General features: G+C 54.1%; 1 protein-coding gene across 6 annotated transcripts in view; it reads right to left on the bottom strand.

Annotated features, from left to right (window-relative positions):
• Positions 1-20,005, bottom strand: part of LOC122561967 (protein HID1) — a 129,065-nt gene that overhangs the window by 91,298 nt on the left and 17,762 nt on the right. For all 6 annotated transcript variants that reach the window (XM_088000407.1, XM_088000408.1, XM_088000409.1 and 3 more), the window contains exon 3: positions 12,660-12,830. In XM_088000407.1, the coding sequence (XP_087856533.1) occupies positions 12,660-12,830 (171 nt within the window). The remainder of the gene's footprint in view (positions 1-12,659; positions 12,831-20,005) is intronic.

Below are 20,005 nucleotides of genomic sequence, written 5' to 3'. Positions count from 1 at the left end.
CTGCACACAATAAGCAGCATTGTAGTTCGCAATGCCTATTGTTAATGACTCATTTAAGGCATGAGAAAGGCTTGCATTTGAACAGAGGTGTTCATGATTTCGAAGCATTTCAAAGTGCCAGTCAAATCATGTTTCAGACATTCTTCATGCTTTTTACTTTAAACACAAACCTTTTCTCAATTTACACCATGGCTCTCTTCATTTTAACTACAGGAAAATGGATGTTTTTGTATGTGAGAGTGTGGGAGATACATACACGCCTATATGTGCATGGGGGTGGGGGATGGGGCTAGGAGACGTACACACCCGTCCCCACGTGCTGGGGAAGGGTGGGGGGGAAGCGATACGCACACACCCGTCCCCGCGTGCTGGGGGAAGGGTGGGGGGGAAGCGATACGCGCACACCCGCCGCCGTGTGTTGGGGGAAGTGGGGGAGATACGTACACACCTGTCCCCGCATGTTGGGGAAGAAGGGGGCTGGGGGGGGGGGAACAAAGAGATTCATACATGCCTGTCCCCGCATGTTAGGGAAGGGGGAGGGGGTGGGTGAGGTACGTACATGCCTGTCCCCACGTGTTGGAGAAGGAATGGGGATACATACACACTTGTCCCCGCGTGATGGAGAAGGAGGGGGATACATACACGCCTGTCCCCGCGTGTTGGAGAAGGAGGGGGGGATACGTACACGCCTGTCCCCGCGTGTTGGAGAAGGGGGGGATACGTACACACCTGACCCCCACGTGTTGGAGTAAGAGGGGGTATACGTACACACCTGTCCCCGCGTGTTGTGGAAGGGGGGAATACGTACACACCTGTCCCCGCATGTTGAGAAAGGAGGGGATACGTACACACCTGTCTCCCGCGTGTCGTGGAAGGGGGGATACGTACACACCTGTCCCTGCGTGTTGTGGAAGGGGGGGATACGTACACACCTATCCCCGCGCGTTGGAGTAGGAGGGGGTATACGTATACACCTGTCCCTGCGTGTTGTGGAAGGGGGGGATACGTACACACCTATCCCCGCGCGTTGGAGTAGGAGGGGGTATACGTATACACCTGTCCCCGCGTGTTGGAGAAGGGGGGGGGGATACGTACACACCTGTCCCCCGCGTGTTGTGGAAGGGGGGATACATACACACCTATCCCCGCGCGTTGGAGAAGGAGGGGGGAATACATACACACTTGTCCCCGCATGTTGGAGGAGGGGGGGATACGTACACGCCTGTCCCCGCGTGTTGGAGAAGGGGGGGGGATACGTACACACCTGTCCCCCGCGTGTTGTGGAAGGGGGGATACATACACGCCTGTCCACGCGTGTTGGAGAAGGAGGGGGGGATACGTACACGCCTGTCCCCGCGTGTTGGAGAAGGGGGGGGATACGTACACACCTGTCCCCCACGTGTTGGAGTAGGAGGGGGTATACGTACACACCTGTCCCCATGTGTTGTGGAAGGGGGGAATACATACACCCCTGTCCCCGCGTGTTGGAGAAGGGGGGGGTATACGTACATACCTGTCCCCCACGTGTTGGAGTAGGAGGGGGTATACGTACACACCTGTCCCCATGTGTTGTGGAAGGGGGGAATACGTACACACCTTTCCCCGCGTGTTGGAGAAGGGGGGGGTATACGTACACACCTGTCGCCGCGTGTTGTGGAAGGGGGGAATACGTACACACCTGTCCCCGCGTGTTGGAGAAGGGGGGGGTATACGTACACACCTGCCCCCCGCGAGTTGTGCAAGGGGGGGATACGTACACACCTGTCCCCGCGTGTTGAAGAAGGGGGGGGGGTATACGTACACACCTGTCGCCGCGTGTTGTGAAAGGAGGGGATACATACACACCTGTCCCCCGCGTGTTGGAGGAGGAGGGGGTATACGTACACACCTGTCCCCGCGTGTTGTGGAAGGGGGGAATACATACACACCTGTCCCTGCATGTTGTGGTAGGGGGGGGTATACGTACACACCTGTCCCCGCGTGTTGGAGAAGGGGGGGACACGTACACACCTGTCCCCGCGTGTTGTGGAAGGGGGGGAATACGTACACACCTGTCCCCGCTTGTTGTGGAAGGGAGGGAATACGTACACACCTGTCCCCGCTTGTTGTGGAAGGGGGAGAATACGTACACACCTGTCCCCGCGTGTTGGAGAAGGGGGGGACACGTACACACCTGTCCCCGCTTGTTGTGGAAGGGGGGGATACGTACACACCTGTCCCCGCGTGTTGGAGAAGGAGGGGGGGACACATACACACCTGTCCCCGCGTGTTGGAGAAGGAGGGGGGATACATACACACCTGTCCCCGCTTGTTGGAGAAGGAGGGGGGATACATACACACCTGTCCCCGCTTGTTGGAGAAGGAGGGGGGATACATACACGCCTGTCCCCGCATGTTGGAGAGAGTGGGGGGGGAATACGTACACACCTGTCCTCCGCGTGTTGTAGTAGGAGGGGGTATACGTACACACCAGTCCCCGCGGGTTGTGGAAGGAGGGGATACGTACACACCTGTCCCCCACGTGCTGTGGAAGGGGGGGATACGTACACACGTGTCCCCCGTGTGTTGTGCAAGGGGTGGGGATACGCACACACCTGTACCCGCGTGTTGTGGAAGGGGGGGATACATACACACCTGTTCCCGCGTGTTGTGGAAGGGGGAGATACGTACACACCTGTCCACGCGTGTTGGAGTAGGAGGGGGTATACGTACACACCTGTCCCCGCGTGTTGCGGAAGTGGGGAATACGTACACATCTGTCCCCGCATGTTGTGGAAGGGGGGGAATACGTACACACCAGTCCCCGCATGTTGGAGTAGGAGGGGGTATACATACACACCTGTCCCAGCGTGTTGTGGAAGGGGGGAAAACGTACACACCTGCCCCCCGTGTTGTGAAAGGAGGGGATATGTACACACTTGTCCCACACGTGATGTGGAAGGGGGGATACGTACACACCTGTCCCCGCGTGTTGGAGAAGGGGGGGATACGTACACACCTGTCCCCGCGTGTTGTGGAAGGGGGGAATACGTACACACCTGTCCCCGCGTGTTGGAGAAGGCGGGGATACGTACACACCTGTCCCCGCGTGTTGTGGAAGGGGCGGATACGTACACACCTGTCCCCGCGTGTTGTGGAAGGGGCGGATACGTACACACCTGTCCCCACGTGTTGGAGAAGGAGGGGGGGATACATACACACCTGTCCCCGCTTGTTGGAGAAGGAGGGGGGATACATACACGCCTGTCCCCGCGTGTTGTAGTAGGAGGGGGTATACGTACACACCAATCCCCGCGGGTTGTGGAAGGAGGGGATACGTACACACCTGTCCCCCACGTGCTGTGGAAGGGGGGGATATGTACACACCTGTCCCCGCGTGTTGGAGAAAGGAGTGATACGTACACACCTGTCCCCCGCGTGTTGGAGTGGGGGGGGTATACGTACACACCTGTCCCCGCGTGTTGTGGAAGGGGGGAATACGTACACACGTGTCCCCCGCGTGTTGTGCAAGGGGTGGGGATACGCACACACCTGTACCCGCGTGTTGTGGAAGGGGGGGATACATACACACCTGTTCCCGCGTGTTGTGGAAGGGGGAGATACGTACACACCTGTCCACGCGTGTTGGAGTAGGAGGGGTGGATACGTACACACCTGTCCCCCGCATGTTGGAGTAGGAGGGGGTATACGTACACACCTGTCCCCGCGTGTTAGAGAAGGGGGGGATACGTACACACCTGTCCCCGCGTGTTGTGGAAGTGGGGAATACGTACACACCTGTCCCCGCGTGTTGGAGAAGGGGGGGGATACGTACACACCTGTCCCCGCGTGTTGGAGAAGGAGGGGGGGATACGTACACACCTGTCCCCCGCGTGTTGGAGTAGGAGGGGGTATACGTACACACCTGTCCCCGCGTGTTGTGGAAGGGGGGAATACGTACACACCTGTCCCCGCGTGTTGTGAAAGGAGGGGATACGTACACACCTGTCCCCCGCCTGTTGTGGAAGGGGCGGATACGTACACGCCTGTCCCCGCGTGTTAGAGAAGGAGGGGTGGATACGTACACACCTGTCCCCCGCGTGTTGGAGTAGGAGGGGGTATACGTACACACCTGTCCCCGCGTGTTGTGGAACGGGGGAATACGTACACACCTGTCCCCGCGTGTTGTGAAAGGAGGGGATACGTACACACCTGTCCCCGCGTGTTGTGGAAGGGGGGGGATACGTACACACCTGTCCCCGCGTGTTGTGGAAGGGGGGAATACGTACACACGTGTCCCCCGCGTGTTGTGCAAGGGGTGGGGATACGCACATACCTGTACCCGCGTGTTGTGGAAGGGGGGGATGCATACACACCTGTCCCCGCGTGTTGTGGAAGGGGGAGATACGTACACACCTGTCCCCGCGTGTTGCGGAAGTGGGGAATACGTACACACCTGTCCCCGCATGTTGTGGAAGGGGGGAATACGTACACACCAGTCCCCGCGTGTTGGAGTAGGAGGGGGTATACATACACACCTGTCCCAGCGTGTTGTGGAAGGGGGGAATACGTACACACCTGCCCCGCGTGTTGTGAAAGGAGGGGATATGTACACACTTGTCCCACACGTGATGTGGAAGGGGGGATACGTACACACCTGTCCCCGCGTGTTGGAGAAGGGGGGGGAATACGTACACACCTGTCCCCGCGTGTTGGAGAAGGGGGGGATACGTACACACCTGTCCCTGCGTGTTGTGGAAGGGGGGAATACGTACACACCTGTCCCCGCGTGTTGGAGAAGGGGGGGATACGTACACACCTGTCCCCGCGTGTTGTGGAAGGAGGGGGGGATACTTACACGCCAGTCCCCGCGTGTTGGAGAAGGAGGGGTGGATACGTACACACCTGTCCCCCGCGTGTTGGAGTAGGAGGGGGTATACGTACACACCTGTCCCCGCGTGTTGTGGAAGGGGGGAAAACGTACACACCTGTCCCCGCGTGTTGTGAAAGGAGGGGATACGTACACACCTGTCCCCCGCGTGTTGTGGAAGGGGCGGATACGTACACACCTGTCCCCCGCGTGTTGTGGAAGGGGCGGATACGTACACACCTGTCCCCACGTGTTGGAGAAGGAGGGGGGGATACATACACACCTGTCCCCGCTTGTTGGAGAAGGAGGGGGGATACATACACGCCTGTCCCCGCATGTTGGAGAGAGTGGGGGGGGGGGGATACGTACACACCTGTCCTCCGCGTATTGTAGTAGGAGCGGGTATACGTACACACCAGTCCGCGCGGGCTGTGGAAGGAGGGGATACGTACACACCTGTCCCCCACGTGCTGTGGAAGGGGGGGATATGTACACACCTGTCCCCGCGTGTTGGAGAAAGGAGTGATACGTACACACCTGTCCCCCGCGTGTTGGAGTGGGGGGGGGTATACGTACACACCTGTCCCCACGTGTTGTGGAAGGGGGGAATACGTACACACGTGTCCCCCGCGTGTTGTGCAAGGGGTGGGGATACGCACATACCTGTACCCGCGTGTTGTGGAAGGGGGGGATGCATACACACCTGTCCCCGCGTGTTGTGGAAGGGGGAGATACGTACACACCTGTCCCCGCGTGTTGTGGAAGGGGGGGATACGTACACACCTGTCTACGCGTGTTGGAGTAGGAGGGGGTATACGTACACACCTGTCCCCGCGTGTTGCGGAAGTGGGGAATACGTACACACCTGTCCCCGCATGTTGTGGAAGGGGGGAATACGTACACACCAGTCCCCGCGTGTTGGAGTAGGAGGGGGTATACATACACACCTGTCCCAGCGTGTTGTGGAAGGGGGGAATACGTACACACCTGCCCCGCGTGTTGTGAAAGGAGGGGATATGTACACACTTGTCCCACACGTGATGTGGAAGGGGGGATACGTACACACCTGTCCCCGCGTGTTGGAGAAGGGGGGGGATACGTACACACCTGTCCCCGCGTGTTGGAGAAGGGGGGGATACGTACACACCTGTCCCTGCGTGTTGTGGAAGGGGGGAATACGTACACACCTGTCCCCGCGTGTTGGAGAAGGGGGGGATACGTACACACCTGTCCCCGCGTGTTGTGGAAGGAGGGGATACGTACACACCTGTCCCCCACCTGTTGTGGAAGGGGCGGATACGTACACACCTGTCCCCGTGTGTTGGAGAAGGGTGGGGATACGTACACACCTGTCCCCGCGTGTTGGACTAGGAGCGGGTATATGTACACACATGTCCCCGTGTGTTGTGGAAGGGGGGAATACGTACACACCTGTCCCCGCGTGTTGGAGTAGGAGCGGGTATACGTACACACATGTCCACGCGTGTTGTGAAAGGAGGGGATACGTACACACCTGTCCCCACGTGTTGTGGAAGGTGGGGGATACGTACACACCTGTCCCCGCGTGTTGTGGAAGGGGGGGGATACGTACACACCTGTCCCCACGTGTTGGAGAAGGATGGGGGGATACGTACACGCCTGTCCCCGCGTGTTGGAGAAGGAGGGGGGGATACGTACACGCCTGTTCCCGGGTGTTGGAGAAGGAGGGGGGGATACGTACACGCCTGTTCCCGGGTGTTGGAGAAGGGGTGGGGGAGGGGCGGGGGGAATACGTACACCACCTGATCCCCGTGTGTTGGAGTAAGAGGGGGTATACGTACACACCTGTCCCCGTGTGTTGTGGAAGGGGGGAATACTTACACACCTGTACCCGCGTGTTGTGAAAGGAGGGGATACGTACACACCTGTCCCCCGCGTGTTGTGCAAGGGGGGGATACGTACACACCTGTCCTCCGCGTGTTGTGCAAGGGGGGGATACGTACACACCTGTCCCCGCGTGTTGTGGAAGGGGGGTATACGTACACACCTGTCCCCGCGTGTTGTGGAGGGGTGGAATACGTACACACCTGTCCCCGCGTGTTGTGAAAGGAGGGGATACGTACACACCTGCCCCCCGCGTGTTGTGGAAGGGGGGTATACGTACACACCTGTCCCCCGCGTGTTGGAGTAGGAGGGGATATACGTACACACCTGTCCCCGCGTGTTGTGAAAGGGGGGAATACGTACACACCTGTCCCCCGCGTGTTGGAGTAGGAGGGGGTATACGTACACACCTCTCCCCGCGTGTTGGAGAAGGGGGGGGGGATACGTACACACCTGTCCCCACGTGTTGGAGAAGGAGGGGGGAATACATACACACCTGTCCCCGTCTGTTGGAGAAGGATGGGGGGATACGTACACGACTGTCCCCGCGTGTTGGAGAAGGAGGGGGGGATACGTACACGCCTGTTCCCGGGTGTTGGAGAAGGGGTGGGGGCGGAGAATACGTACACTACCTGATCCCCGTGTGTTGGAGTAAGAGGGTGTATACGTACACACCTGTCCCCGTGTGTTGTGGAAGGGGGGAATACGTACACACCTGTCCCCCGCGTGTTGTGCAAGGGGGGGATACGTACACACCTGTCCCCGCGTGTTGGAGTAAGAGGGGGTATACGTACACACCTGTCCCCGCGTGTTGTGGAAGGGTGGAATACGTACACACCTGTCCCCGTGTGTTGTGGAAGGGGGGAATACGTACACACCTGTCCCCGCGTGTTGTGAAAGGAGGGGATACGTACACACCTGTCCCCGCGTGTTGTGGAGGGGGGGGGGATACGTACACACCTGTCCCCGCGTGTTGTGAAAGGAGGGGATACGTACACACCTGTCCCCGCGTGTTGGAGAAGGAGGGGGGGATACGTACACGCCTGTCCCCGCGTGTTGGAGAAGGGGGGGGGATATGTACACACCTGTCCCCGCGTGTTGTGGAAGGGGGGAATACGTACACACCTGTCCCCGCGTGTTGTGAAAGGAGGGGATACGTACACACCTGCCCCCCGCGTGTTGTGGAAGGGGGGATACATACACACCTGTCCCCGCGTGTTGGAAAAGGAGGGGGGGATACGCCTGTCCCCCACATATTGTGGAAGGGGGGGAATACGTACACACCTGTCCCCGCGTGTTGTGGAGGGGGGGGATACGTACACACCTGTCCCCGCGTGTTGGAGTAGGAGGGGGTATACGTACACACCTGTCCCCGCGTGTTGTGGAAGGAGGGGATACCTACACACCTGTCCCCCACATATTGTGGAAGGGGGGGAATACGTACACACCTGTCCCCGCGTGTTGTGGAGGGGGGGGATACGTACACACCTGTCCCCGCGTGTTGGAGTAGGAGGGGGTATACGTACACACCTGTTCCCGCGTGTTGTGGAAGGGGGGAATACGTACACACCTGTCCCCGTGTGTTGTGGAGGGGGGGGATACGTACACACCTGTCCCCGCGTGCTGGAGTAGGAGGGGGTATACGTACACACCTGTCCCCGCGTGTTGTGGAAGGGGGGAATACGTACACACCTGTCCCCGCGTGTTGTGGAAGGGGGGAATACGTACACACCTGTCCCCGCGTGTTGTGGAAGGGGGGAATACGTACACACCTGTCCCCGCGTGTTGTGGTGGGGGGGGATACGTACACACCTGTCCCCGCGTGTTGGAGTAGGAGGGGGTATACGTACACATCTGTCCCCGCGTGTTGTGGAAGGGGGGAATACGTACACACCTGTCCCCGCGTGTTGGAGAAGGAGGGGGGAATACATACACACCTGTCCCCGCGTGTTGGAGAAGGAGGGGGGGATACGTACACGCCTGTCCCCGCGTGTTGGAGTAGGAGGGGGTATACGTACAAACCTGTCCCCGCGTGTTGTGGAAGGGGGGAATACGTACACACCTGTCCCCGCGTGTTGTGGAAGGGGGGAATACGTACACACCTGTCCCCGCGTGTTGTGAAAGGAGGGGATACGTACACACCTGTCCCCGCCTGTTGGAGAAGGGGGGGGATACGTACACACCTGTCCCCACGTGTTGGAGAAGGGGCGGGATACGTACACACCTGTCCCGCCTGTTGTGAAAGGGGGGGGATACGTACACACCTGTCCCCGCGTGTTGGAGAAGGGGGGGGGATACGTACACACCTGTCCCCACGTGTTGGAGAAGGGGGGGGATACGTACACACCTGTCCCCGCGTGTTGGAGAAGGGGCGGGATACGTACACACCTGTCCCCGCGTGTTGGAGAAGGAGGGGATATACGTACACACCTGTCCTCACGTGTTGTGAAAGGAGGGGATACGTACATACCTGTCCCCACGTGTTGTGGAAGGGAGGGATACGTACACACATGTCCCCACGTGTTGTGGAAGGGGGGATACGTACACACCTGTCCCCACGTGTTGTGGAAGGGGGGATACGTACACACCTGTCCCCACGTGTTGTGGAAGGGAGGGATACGTACACACATGTCCCCGCGTGTTGTGGAAGGGGGGGGGGAATACGTACACACCTGTCCCCACGTGTTGGAGAAGGGGGGGATACGTACACACCTGTCCCCGCATGTTGTGGAACAGGGGGAATACGTATACACCTGTCCCTGCGTGTTGTGGAATGGGGGGGGAATACGTACACACCTGTCCCGGTGTGTTGTGGAAGGGGGGTATACGTACACACCTGTCCCCGTGTGTTAGGGAAGGGGGGAATACGTACACGCCTGTCTTGGTGTGTTCGGGAAGGGGGAGGGTGGATACGTACACACCTGTCCCCAGGTGTTGGGGAAGGGGGGGGTGGGAGAAGAGAAGAGATACGTACACGCCTGTCCCCATGCTGGGTAAGGTGAGACATGTACACGCCTCCCCCTGCGTGTTGGGGAAGGGGGAACACGTACACGCCTGTCCCCGCGTGTTAGGGAAGGGGGAGAATAGATACACGCCTGCCCCGTGTGTTGGGAGGGGAGATATGTACACACCTGTCCCCACGTGTTGGGAGGGGGGGGGGGGAGGAGGGGAGATACGTACACGCCTGTACCCGCGTGTTGGGGAAGGGGGAACACGTACACGCCTATCCCCGCGTGTTGGGGAAGGGGGGAATAGATATACGTCTGCCCCGTGTGTTGGGAGGGGAGATATGTACACACCTGTCCCCACGTGTTGGGAGGGGGGGAGAAAAAGGTGCGTACACGCCTGTCCCCGCGTGTTGGGGAAGGGTGCCACGTACACGCCTGTCCTCGTGTGTTGGGGAGTTGTTGAAGAGACACGTACACGCCTGTCACCACGTGTTGGGGTGGGGGGTGGAGACATGTGCATGCCTGTCCCCGCGTGTTGGGGAAGGGGGGGGGGGGGGGAGAAGATAGGTACACGCCTGTCCCCATGTGTTAGGGAAGGGGGGGAACTTCACGCCTGTCCCCACGTGTTGGGGAAGGGGGGAGAGATATGTACACGCCTGTCCCCGCGTGTTGGGGCGGGGGGGATACACCTACAAGCCTGTCCCCGCGTGTTGGGGGAAGGGGGACATGTACACGCCTCTCTCCGCATGTTGGGGAAGGGGGAGCACGTACACGCCTGTCCCCGCGTGTTGGGGAAGGGGGGGGGAATACATACATACCTGCCCCGCGTGTTGGGGGGGGGGGGGGGGAGAGGGGAGATAAGTACACGCCTGTACCCGAGTGTTGGGGAAGGGAGAACACGTACACGCCTGTCCCTGCGCGTTGGTGAAGGGGGAGAAAGAGATGCGTACACGCCTGTCCCTGCGTGTTGGGGAAGGGGTGACACGTACACACCTGTCCCCGTGTATTGGGGAAGGGCGGACACGTACACACCTGTCCCAGCGTGTTGGGGTGGGGGGGACACAAACGCTTGTCCCCACGTGTAGGAGAAGGGAGGGGGAAAGAGATACGTACACGCCTGTCCCCGCATGTTGGGGAAGGGGGGGGGAGATATACGTACACGCCTGTCCCGTGTGTTGGGGAAGGGGGGAATACGTACATGCCTGTCCCCGTGTGTTTGAGGGAATATGTACATGCTTGCCTCTGCGTTTTAAGCGGGGGGTGAAATATGTACACTTATCTGGGGGAAGGGGCATGTACACGCCTGTGTTTGGGCAGGATATATATTTGCTTGTATGTGAGAGAGGGGATATATACACATATAGACACACTTGCCTGTGTGCCTGCATGTGTGTTTGGTGGGACAGGTATATGTATGTTTGTGTGTGTAGGTATGTGCATGGGGATAGATGCATACTTGTTTGCGTGTGCATGCATGTGTGTGCAGGCATGTGTATGCTTGTCTGTGGGGGGGACAGGTGGATGTGCACGTACACACGCAGGTATATACATGCTTACATGTATGGTTATGTGTATGTGTATGTATATGCATGCTTGTAAAGGTGTGCATGTGCACATGCATGTCAGCGTGTGTGTGTGTGTCTGTCTGTCTGGGGGAGGGTGCAGGGGAGGATTGATACATCTGTTTGTATGAATGCAAGTCCTGTTGCATGGAATCCCTGCAATGCGTTTTGGATCTTATAAGAGTTGGTCAGTAGTATAGCAGTGGCTGCTTCAAGCATTGCAACCTAACCAAGTTCCTGAACAGTTGTCTCAAGATTCTTGGAGATTCCAGGAATAACTGGGAATTGGCAAATAATTCCCAATTTGAACAGATAAAATGTGGAGTAAAGGCAAACCTGAAAATGGAAGGTTTCTTTTCAGGGAGTATCTTGGCAAGGCCCGAGCTAGCTGCTTGTGTCTGCCTGAGGCCCCAGGGTGTGTGAGACACAGGGTGCGGCTCTTTAACATTAAGCCAATTCAGCAGTGCATTAGGTACAAACTTTCAGCTGATGTATTTCACAAGCGAGGAATGAATTTGGTTGTGTGTGTGTCTTGCTTGCTCAATCTGAAATTAAACTCTGCAATCATCCACCCAAATCTCTCCTCCGCCCTCATCTTGTTGACGCTACTTTTAAGGAAGTGATTTGCCGAACTATCAGAATAAAATTATCAAATAGGATGGCACAAAATATAGTAATTCAGCTGATTGAAACCATGTTGGCTCATTTAGAAAGCAATTTAATTTAATCCCACAGCCTGCTAGTCTCTTCTCAATCAGGTATTTATGCAATTCCCTTTCGAACCCTCCTGCTTCCACTTTCCCATTAGGTAGGCATTCCAAATCATAACCGCTCATTGCTAAAAAAAAAAAGGTTTCTCCTCCTGTTGCCTCTGGCTCCTTTTCAGTCGGTGCTCCCTGGTTTTCAACGGTTTTGGATTGGATCCCACTTACTATGTACAGGGTTCACTTGGTCACAAAGGTCATAGGGTAACCAATTTCAATCAATAAAGACTGGACTGGAGAGAAATTGATCTTTGACATAACAGGCAGTGGATTTTCTAATCCTGCTCACAATGGTGAGTAAGGCTAGATCTTACTCACTGCAGACTCAGGATTAAATTGATGCTCAGCACTATGGACAGGGGGAGGGGGAAGAAGAATCAAACTGCTGCTGGATGTGACTCAGTCACATTATTTCCAGACCCTTCACCATCTCACTCTCCACCCAGAAACGCATGTCAATACCACCAAGCTTTCAGTCATCTCCCCTCAGTCTCTCCCTCCTTGCTTCAATATCATTCTTTGCTGAGAAGTCCCATGGTAGATTTACTGTGCATGTATAATGAACGCACTTGGTCATAAAAACTCAGCAAAAGCCCAAACAAAGGCACTGGCATCGGCTGTTCTGAGAAAAATTCCAAAGCAATGTAAGGGAAGGACCTGGTATAGACCTTACCCCAGCACGGCCTGCTCCGGGAACTGTTGACCAGAAGAAGCCTCTCCAATCCGGATCCTCAAAGATGTAAGGCAGGATGCGGGTTAGCAGCTCAGTGCAGTTAATAATAATCTGTTTCTCCTTGTCACTTGCACAGCCCGACTCAGCACCTTGGACCAACTTCTCAACTGCCTGGATGAACCAGAAAAAACACATTTATACAACCCATATTACGAGTGGAGACAGGCCAGTCACTCTATAACTTTGGAGTACAGTACTGTGGGGGCAGGTCTGCCACTGTATAACACTGGGGTACAGTACTGGTGGGGACAGGTCTGTCCCTGTATAACACTGGGGTACAGTACTGGTGGGGACAGGTCTGTCACTGTATAACACTGGGGTACAGTACTGTGGGGGCAGGTCTGTCCCGGTATAACACTGGGGTACAGTACCGGTGGGGACAGGTCTGTCCCTGTATAACACTGGGGTACAGTACTGGTGGGGACAGGTCTGTCACTGTATAACACTGGGGTACAGTACCGGTGGGGGCAGGTCTGTCACTGTATAACACTGGGGTACAGTACTGGTGGGGACAGGTCTGTCACTGTATAACACTGGGGTACAGTACTGTGGGGGCAGGTCTGTCCCGGTATAACACTGGGGTACAGTACCGGTGGGGACAGGTCTGTCCCTGTATAACACTGGGGTACAGTACTGATGGGGACAGGTCTGTCACTGTATAATACTGGGGTACAGTACCGGTGGGGACAGGTCTGTCACTGTATAACACTGGGGTACAGTACTGATGGGGACAGGTCTGCCACTGTATAACACTGGGGTACAGTACCGGTGGGGACAGGTCTGTCCCTGTATAACACTGGGGTACAGTACTGGTGGGGACAGGTCTGTCCCTGTATAACACTGGGGTACAGTACTGGTGGGGACAGGTCTGTCCCTGTATAACACTGGGGTACAGTACTGGTGGGGACAGGTCTGCCACTGTATAACACTGGGGTACAGTACTGGTGGGGACAGGTCTGTCACTGTATAACACTGGGGTACAGTACTGGTGGGGACAGGTCTGTCCCTGTATAACACTGGGGTACAGTACTGGTGGGGACAGGTCTGTCACTGTATAACACTGGGGTACAGTACTGGTGGGGACAGGTCTGCCACTGTATAACACTGGGGTACAGTACTGGTGGGGGCAGGTCTGTCACTCTATAACATTGGGGTACAGTACTGTGGGGACAGGTCTGTCACTGTATAACACTGGGATACAGTACTGGTGGGGACAGGTCTGTCACTGTATAACACTGGGGTACAGTACTGTGGGGACAGGTCTGTCACTGTATAACACTGGGGTACAGTACTGTGGGGGCAGGTCTGCCACTGTATAACACTGGGGTACAGTACTGGTGGGGGCAGGTCTGTCACTGTATAACACTGGGGTACAGTACTGGTGGGGACAGGTCTGTCACTGTATAACACTGGGGTACAGTACTGGTGGGGACAGGTCTGCCACTGTATAACACTGGGGTACAGTACTGGTGGGGGCAGGTCTGTCACTCTATAACATTGGGGTACAGTACTGTGGGGACAGGTCTGTCACTGTATAACACTGGGGTACAGTACTGGTGGGGGCAGGTCTGTCGCTGTATAACACTGGGGTACAGTACTGGTGGGGACAGGTCTGTCCCTGTATAACACTGGGGTACAGTACCGGTGAGGGCAGGTCGGTCACTGTATAACACTGGGGTACAGTACTGGTGGGGGCAGGTCTGTCGCTGTATAACACTGGGGTACAGTACTGGTGGGGACAGGTCTGTCCCTGTATAACACTGGGGTACAGTACTGGTGGGGGCAGGTCGGTCACTGTATAACACTGGGGTACAGTACTGGTGGGGACAGGTCGGTCACTGTATAACACTGGGGTACAGTACTGGTGGGGACAGGTCTGCCACTGTATAACACTGGGGTACAGTACTGGTGGGGGCAGGTCTGTCGCTGTATAACACTGGGGTACAGTACCGGTGGGGACAGGTCTGTCCCTGTATAACACTGGGGTACAGTACTGGTGGGGACAGGTCTGTCCCTGTATAACACTGGGGTACAGTACTGGTGGGGGCAGGTCGGTCGCTGTATAACACTGGGGTACAGTACTGGTGGGGGCAGGTCTGTCGCTGTATAACACTGGGGTACAGTACCGGTGGGGACAGGTCTGTCCCTGTATAACACTGGGGTACAGTACTGGTGGGGACAGGTCTGTCCCTGTATAACACTGGGGTACAGTACTGGTGGGGGCAGGTCTGTCCCTGTATAACACTGGGGTACAGTACTGGTGGGGACAGGTCTGTCCCTGTATAACACTGGGGTACAGTACTGGTGGGGGCAGGTCGGTCACTGTATAACACTGGGGTACAGTACTGGTGGGGACAGGTCTGCCACTGTATAACACTGGGGTACAGTACTGGTGGGGACAGGTCTGTCACTGTATAACACTGGGGTACAGTACTGGTGGGGACAGGTCGGTCACTGTATAACACTGGGGTACAGTACTGATGGGGACAGGTCTGTCACTGTAGAACACTGGGGTACAGTACTGATGGGGGCAGGTCGGTCACTGTATAACACTGGGGTACAGTACTGGTGGGGGCAGGTCGGTCACTGTATAACACTGGGGTACAGTACTGGTGGGGACAGGTCGGTCACTGTATAACACTGGGGTACAGTACTGGTGGGGGCAGGTCGGTCACTGTATAACACTGGGGTACAGTACTGGTGGGGGCAGGTCGGTCACTGTATAACACTGGGGTACAGTACTGATGGGGGCAGGTCGGTCACTGTATAACACTGGGGTACAGTACTGATGGGGACAGGTCTGTCACTGTAGAACACTGGGGTACAGTACTGATGGGGACAGGTCTGTCACTGTATAACACTGGGGTACAGTACTGGTGGGGACAGGTCTGCCACTGTATAACACTGGGGTACAGTACTGGTGGGGTCAGGTCGGTCACTGTATAACACTGGGGTACAGTACTGATGGGGACAGGTCTGTCACTGTAGAACACTGGGGTACAGTACTGGTGGGGGCAGGTCGGTCACTGTATAACACTGGGGTACAGTACTGGTGGGGGCAGGTCGGTCACTGTATAACACTGGGGTACAGTACCGATGGGGGCAGGTCGGTCACTGTATAACACTGGGGTACAGTACTGATGGGGACAGGTCTGTCACTGTATAACACTGGGGTACAGTACTGGTGAGGACAGGTTGGTCACTGTATAACACTGGGGTACAGTACTGGTGGGGGCAGGTCGGTCACTGTATAACACTGGGGTACAGTACTGGTGGGGGCAGGTCGGTCACTGTATAACACTGGGGTACAGTACTGATGGGGACAGGTCAGTCACTGTATAACACTGGGGTACAGTACTGGTGAGGACAGGTTGGTCACTGTATAACACTGGGGTACATTCTTGCCGTGCATGTGTTGCTGATAAAGCCAGCAGAAGGTTGTGGTGGGCTTTCACCTTGAAGTGCTGGTCTTTATTTGATACAGAGTTATTTATTAATTTACTTATTATGGTACCTTGCTATGGGATAGGAGTCACATATGAATCATGCTGGGGTGGTACATTAGGCTTCCTTCTCCAAAGCAAATTCCTAGGACAGTTGGGTTTTACAACAACCGTACAGCTTCACCGTCACTTTAAAGAGAAGAACTTTATATTTCCTGATGTTCTGTTTGAATCAAACACAAACTGATATGGTCAGTGTTCAACACTGTCAGTGACAAGTGCAAGCCTCTGGATTACTCACTGGTAAAGTAACTCGCACATTGTCATCACTGATTTATTAATGGGAAACTGGACAACATTATTTATCCCAAGCATTTTCTTAGAACCGCAACATACTGTATCTGCGGTAAGTGGGGTCTCCGATTAGACTGAGGAAGGAAACACTCCACAAAAACATTTCCATTTCCTGAAAAGCTGTGGTTTCTTCAAACCATGTAGTGGTCACCATGGAGAGGGGCAGCCATGGAGACACAAATCACATGATCAGCAAAGACATAAAACACAGAACACTGAGACAAGAGGATATAGAGAAGAATTTCCATTTACACCAGAGACAAGGAAATGAGACAGTAGAGAAATTGGGATTGTTCTCCTTAATAGTAGACAAAGTTAAGGAAAGAACAAATTGAGGGGTAAAAAAACATGAATGGTTTTAACAGAGTAAACAACGTTTTCACTGGCAGTTTGAGCAACAGCCAGAGGACAAAGATGCAAAAGTAATTTACAAAAGTACAGGAGAAACAGGGAACATTTATTGTCCCAGCAAATTATGATTTGGAACCCACTGGGGGTTCCCACTAACTCCCAAAGGGAATGAGATAAATGCTTGAAGTGGAAATGTTTGAAGTTTGCACAGCTAAGGGTGAAGAGCAGAGGAGGGATACTAAGTGGATGGGTCTTAAAACAAGCAGGCAAGAAAATGATAAGTTCAGGGCCTCCTTCAGAGCTGTTCAATTCTTCAAGTGACATATAGCTGTCAGAAGCACTTCAATGTTTACCACAATGGAAAGGAATAATGCAAATGGGTTCAGTACGAACGAGGAAGCCAGGGTAGTCTTTGTCAGGCTGCTGTACTCACAGGAGATGTACAGATTTGTGTCACTGGCTGTGTGGCAAAACACTTAAGGCTTTGCCCAATGTCAGTAAAGAAGATCTGCCAATCCACAGCAGGATAGGCAACTATCAGGTAGCCTGTAGGAAACTTACCTCACCACTTTCAAAAAAAGGTGGAATATGCATTCATACCATGATTTTTCAATTAGTCCCAATACTCCAAAGTCTGGTCACTGTTGTAGGTAAGTGGAGCAGTCTGATGTCACAAAGTTAGGAGCGCGATGGAATAACAAAGGATTTTGTATGGTCAGGAAGGAGAGTAACATGACAGTAAGCTAACTCGGGATGTAAACAAAATTGCAAGAGTTTTTGTTTTAATATATCTAAAAAGGGAAGAGGGGGACAAGAGTGGACACTGGACCACTAGAAAATGAGCTGAAAATGTGTTGCTGGAAAAGCGCGCAGGTCAGGCAGCATCCAGGGAACAGGAGAATCGACGTTTCGGGCATAAGCCCTTCTTCAGGAAGGAGGCTGGTGAAGTAGTAATGGGGAATAACGAAATGATGGAGGAAGAAGTAACAAAGAGGATTGATGAGGGCTGAGCAGTAGATGTGATCTATATGGACTTCAGTAAGGCATTCAACAAGGTTCCCCCATGGGAGTCTGGTTAGCAAGGTTAGATCTTACGGAACACAGGGAGAACTAGCCATTTGGATACAGAACTGGCTCAAAGGTAGAAGACAGAGGGTGGTGGTGGAGGGTTGTTTTTCAGACTGGAGGCCTGTGACCAGTGGAGTGCCACAAGGATCGGTGCTGGGCCCTCTACTTTTTGTCATTTACCTAAATGATTCGGATGCGAGCATAAGAGGTATAGTTAGTAAGTTTGCAGATGACACCAAAATTGGAGGTGGAGTGGACAGCGAAGAGGGTTACCTCAGCTTACAACAGGATCTGGACCAGATGGGCCAATGGGCTGAGAAGTGCAGATGGAGTATAATTTAGATAAATGCGAGGCGCTGCATTTTGGGAAAGCAAATCTTAGCAGGACTTATACACTTAATGGTAGTGGGTGTTGCTGAACAAAGAGACCTTGGAGCACAGGTTCATAGTTCCTTGAAAGTGGAGTCGCAGGTAGATAGGATAGTGAAGGTGGTGTTTGGTATGCTTTCTTTTATTAGTCATAGTATTGAGTACAGGAGTTGGGAGGTCATGTTGCGGCTATACAGGACATTGGTTAGGCCACTGTTGGAATGTTGCATGCAATTCTGGTCTCCTTCCTATCGGAAAGATGTTGCGAAACTTGAAAGGGTTCAGAAAAGATTTACAAGGATGTTGCCAGGGTTGGAGGATTTGAGCTATAAGGAGATGCTGAACAGGCTGGGGCTGTTTTCCCTGGAGCGTCGGAGGCTGAGGGGTGACCTTATAGAGGTTTACAAAATTATGAGTGGCATGGATAGAATAAATAGACAAAGTCTTTTCCAAGGGGTCGGGAGTCCAGAACTAGAGGTTTAGGGTGAGAGGGGAAAGATATAAAAGAGACCTAAGGGGCAACTTTTTCACACACAGAGTGGTATGGGTATGGAATGAGCTGCCAGAGGAAGTGGTGGAGGCTGGTACAATTGCAACATTTAAGAGGCATTTGGATGGATATATGAATAGGAAGGGTTTGGAGGGATGTGGGCCAGGTGCTGGCAGGTGGGATATCTGGTCGGCATAGACAAGTCTGTTTCCATGCTTGCATCTCTATGACTCTAACTGAATAGGTACTTTATATCAGTTTATACTGTGGAAGACATCAGCAGCATACCAGAACTTCAGGAGAATCAAGGAGCAGAGGTACATATAGTGGTCATCACTAAGGAGAAGGTGTTGGGAAAACTAAAAGGTCTTAAGGTGGAAAAAAATAAATCACCTGGACCAGATGGACTACACCCTGTGAACGATTCTTTTTTTGAAATGACCAAATCATCTGCTTTTCAGTGGCATTCTTTGGAGGGGGCACGTTAGTCAGAGCATCAGAACAATATCAGCTCTTCTAACAGGCAGACACATTCACTTCAAATCTAAAGAATGCCACTTTGAACAGAGTCACCTCATTCAGTCATGTATGGGAGCAATGGTTCAGATTATATGCTGAAGTGCCACTTGAACTTAGACACAAGAGGAATTACAACTAAGCCAAACTTTAGTTTCTGTTGACCATTGTACTGAAATACTAGAGAATAGACAAAACAACGTGTTGTTAAAAACACTCAGTACTGCCAATAGCCTGCCCTCATCCCTGTTCAGCCTATGAATGCACTGCTTCCAATGACTTTAAACTGGACGGCTGATTCAGCCACCAATATACACACAACTTTTGGGGACGGAAGAAATTACAGACATACCCTGCTAGCCCAAATGTGACTGGGGAAAGGAACTGACCTGGCTGGGTGACAGTTCAGATCGGGGCAAGCTCACGTACTGGATTTGGGAGCTGGGGCGATTACTGAACAATGTTCCAAACACGGTGCAGTGACACAGAGTGTGAGGTACGCGTTTGTCCTGGATTATACTAAGCCTGCCTGTCTTCTAGACTGGTAAACTAACAGGGATAACTTCAAACTCTGTTAATACGCCAGTCTGAGCATAAACTCGGCTTCTGACTGTACGATATCAGTACAGGTGAAGGAACAGGCCAGTTCAAGAAATATAATTTCAATCAGTGTCAAAAAGAAAATTTTCTGATCA

The sequence above is a fragment of the Chiloscyllium plagiosum genome, unplaced genomic scaffold, assembly GCF_037043375.1.
Source record: "Chiloscyllium plagiosum isolate Xiang-an unplaced genomic scaffold, Cpla_swu_hap1 HiC_scaffold_25, whole genome shotgun sequence".
NCBI classification, from domain to species: Eukaryota; Metazoa; Chordata; class Chondrichthyes; order Orectolobiformes; family Hemiscylliidae; genus Chiloscyllium; species Chiloscyllium plagiosum.
Note: the sequence above shows the minus strand (reverse complement) of the source record. Positions and strands in the feature narration are given on the sequence as shown.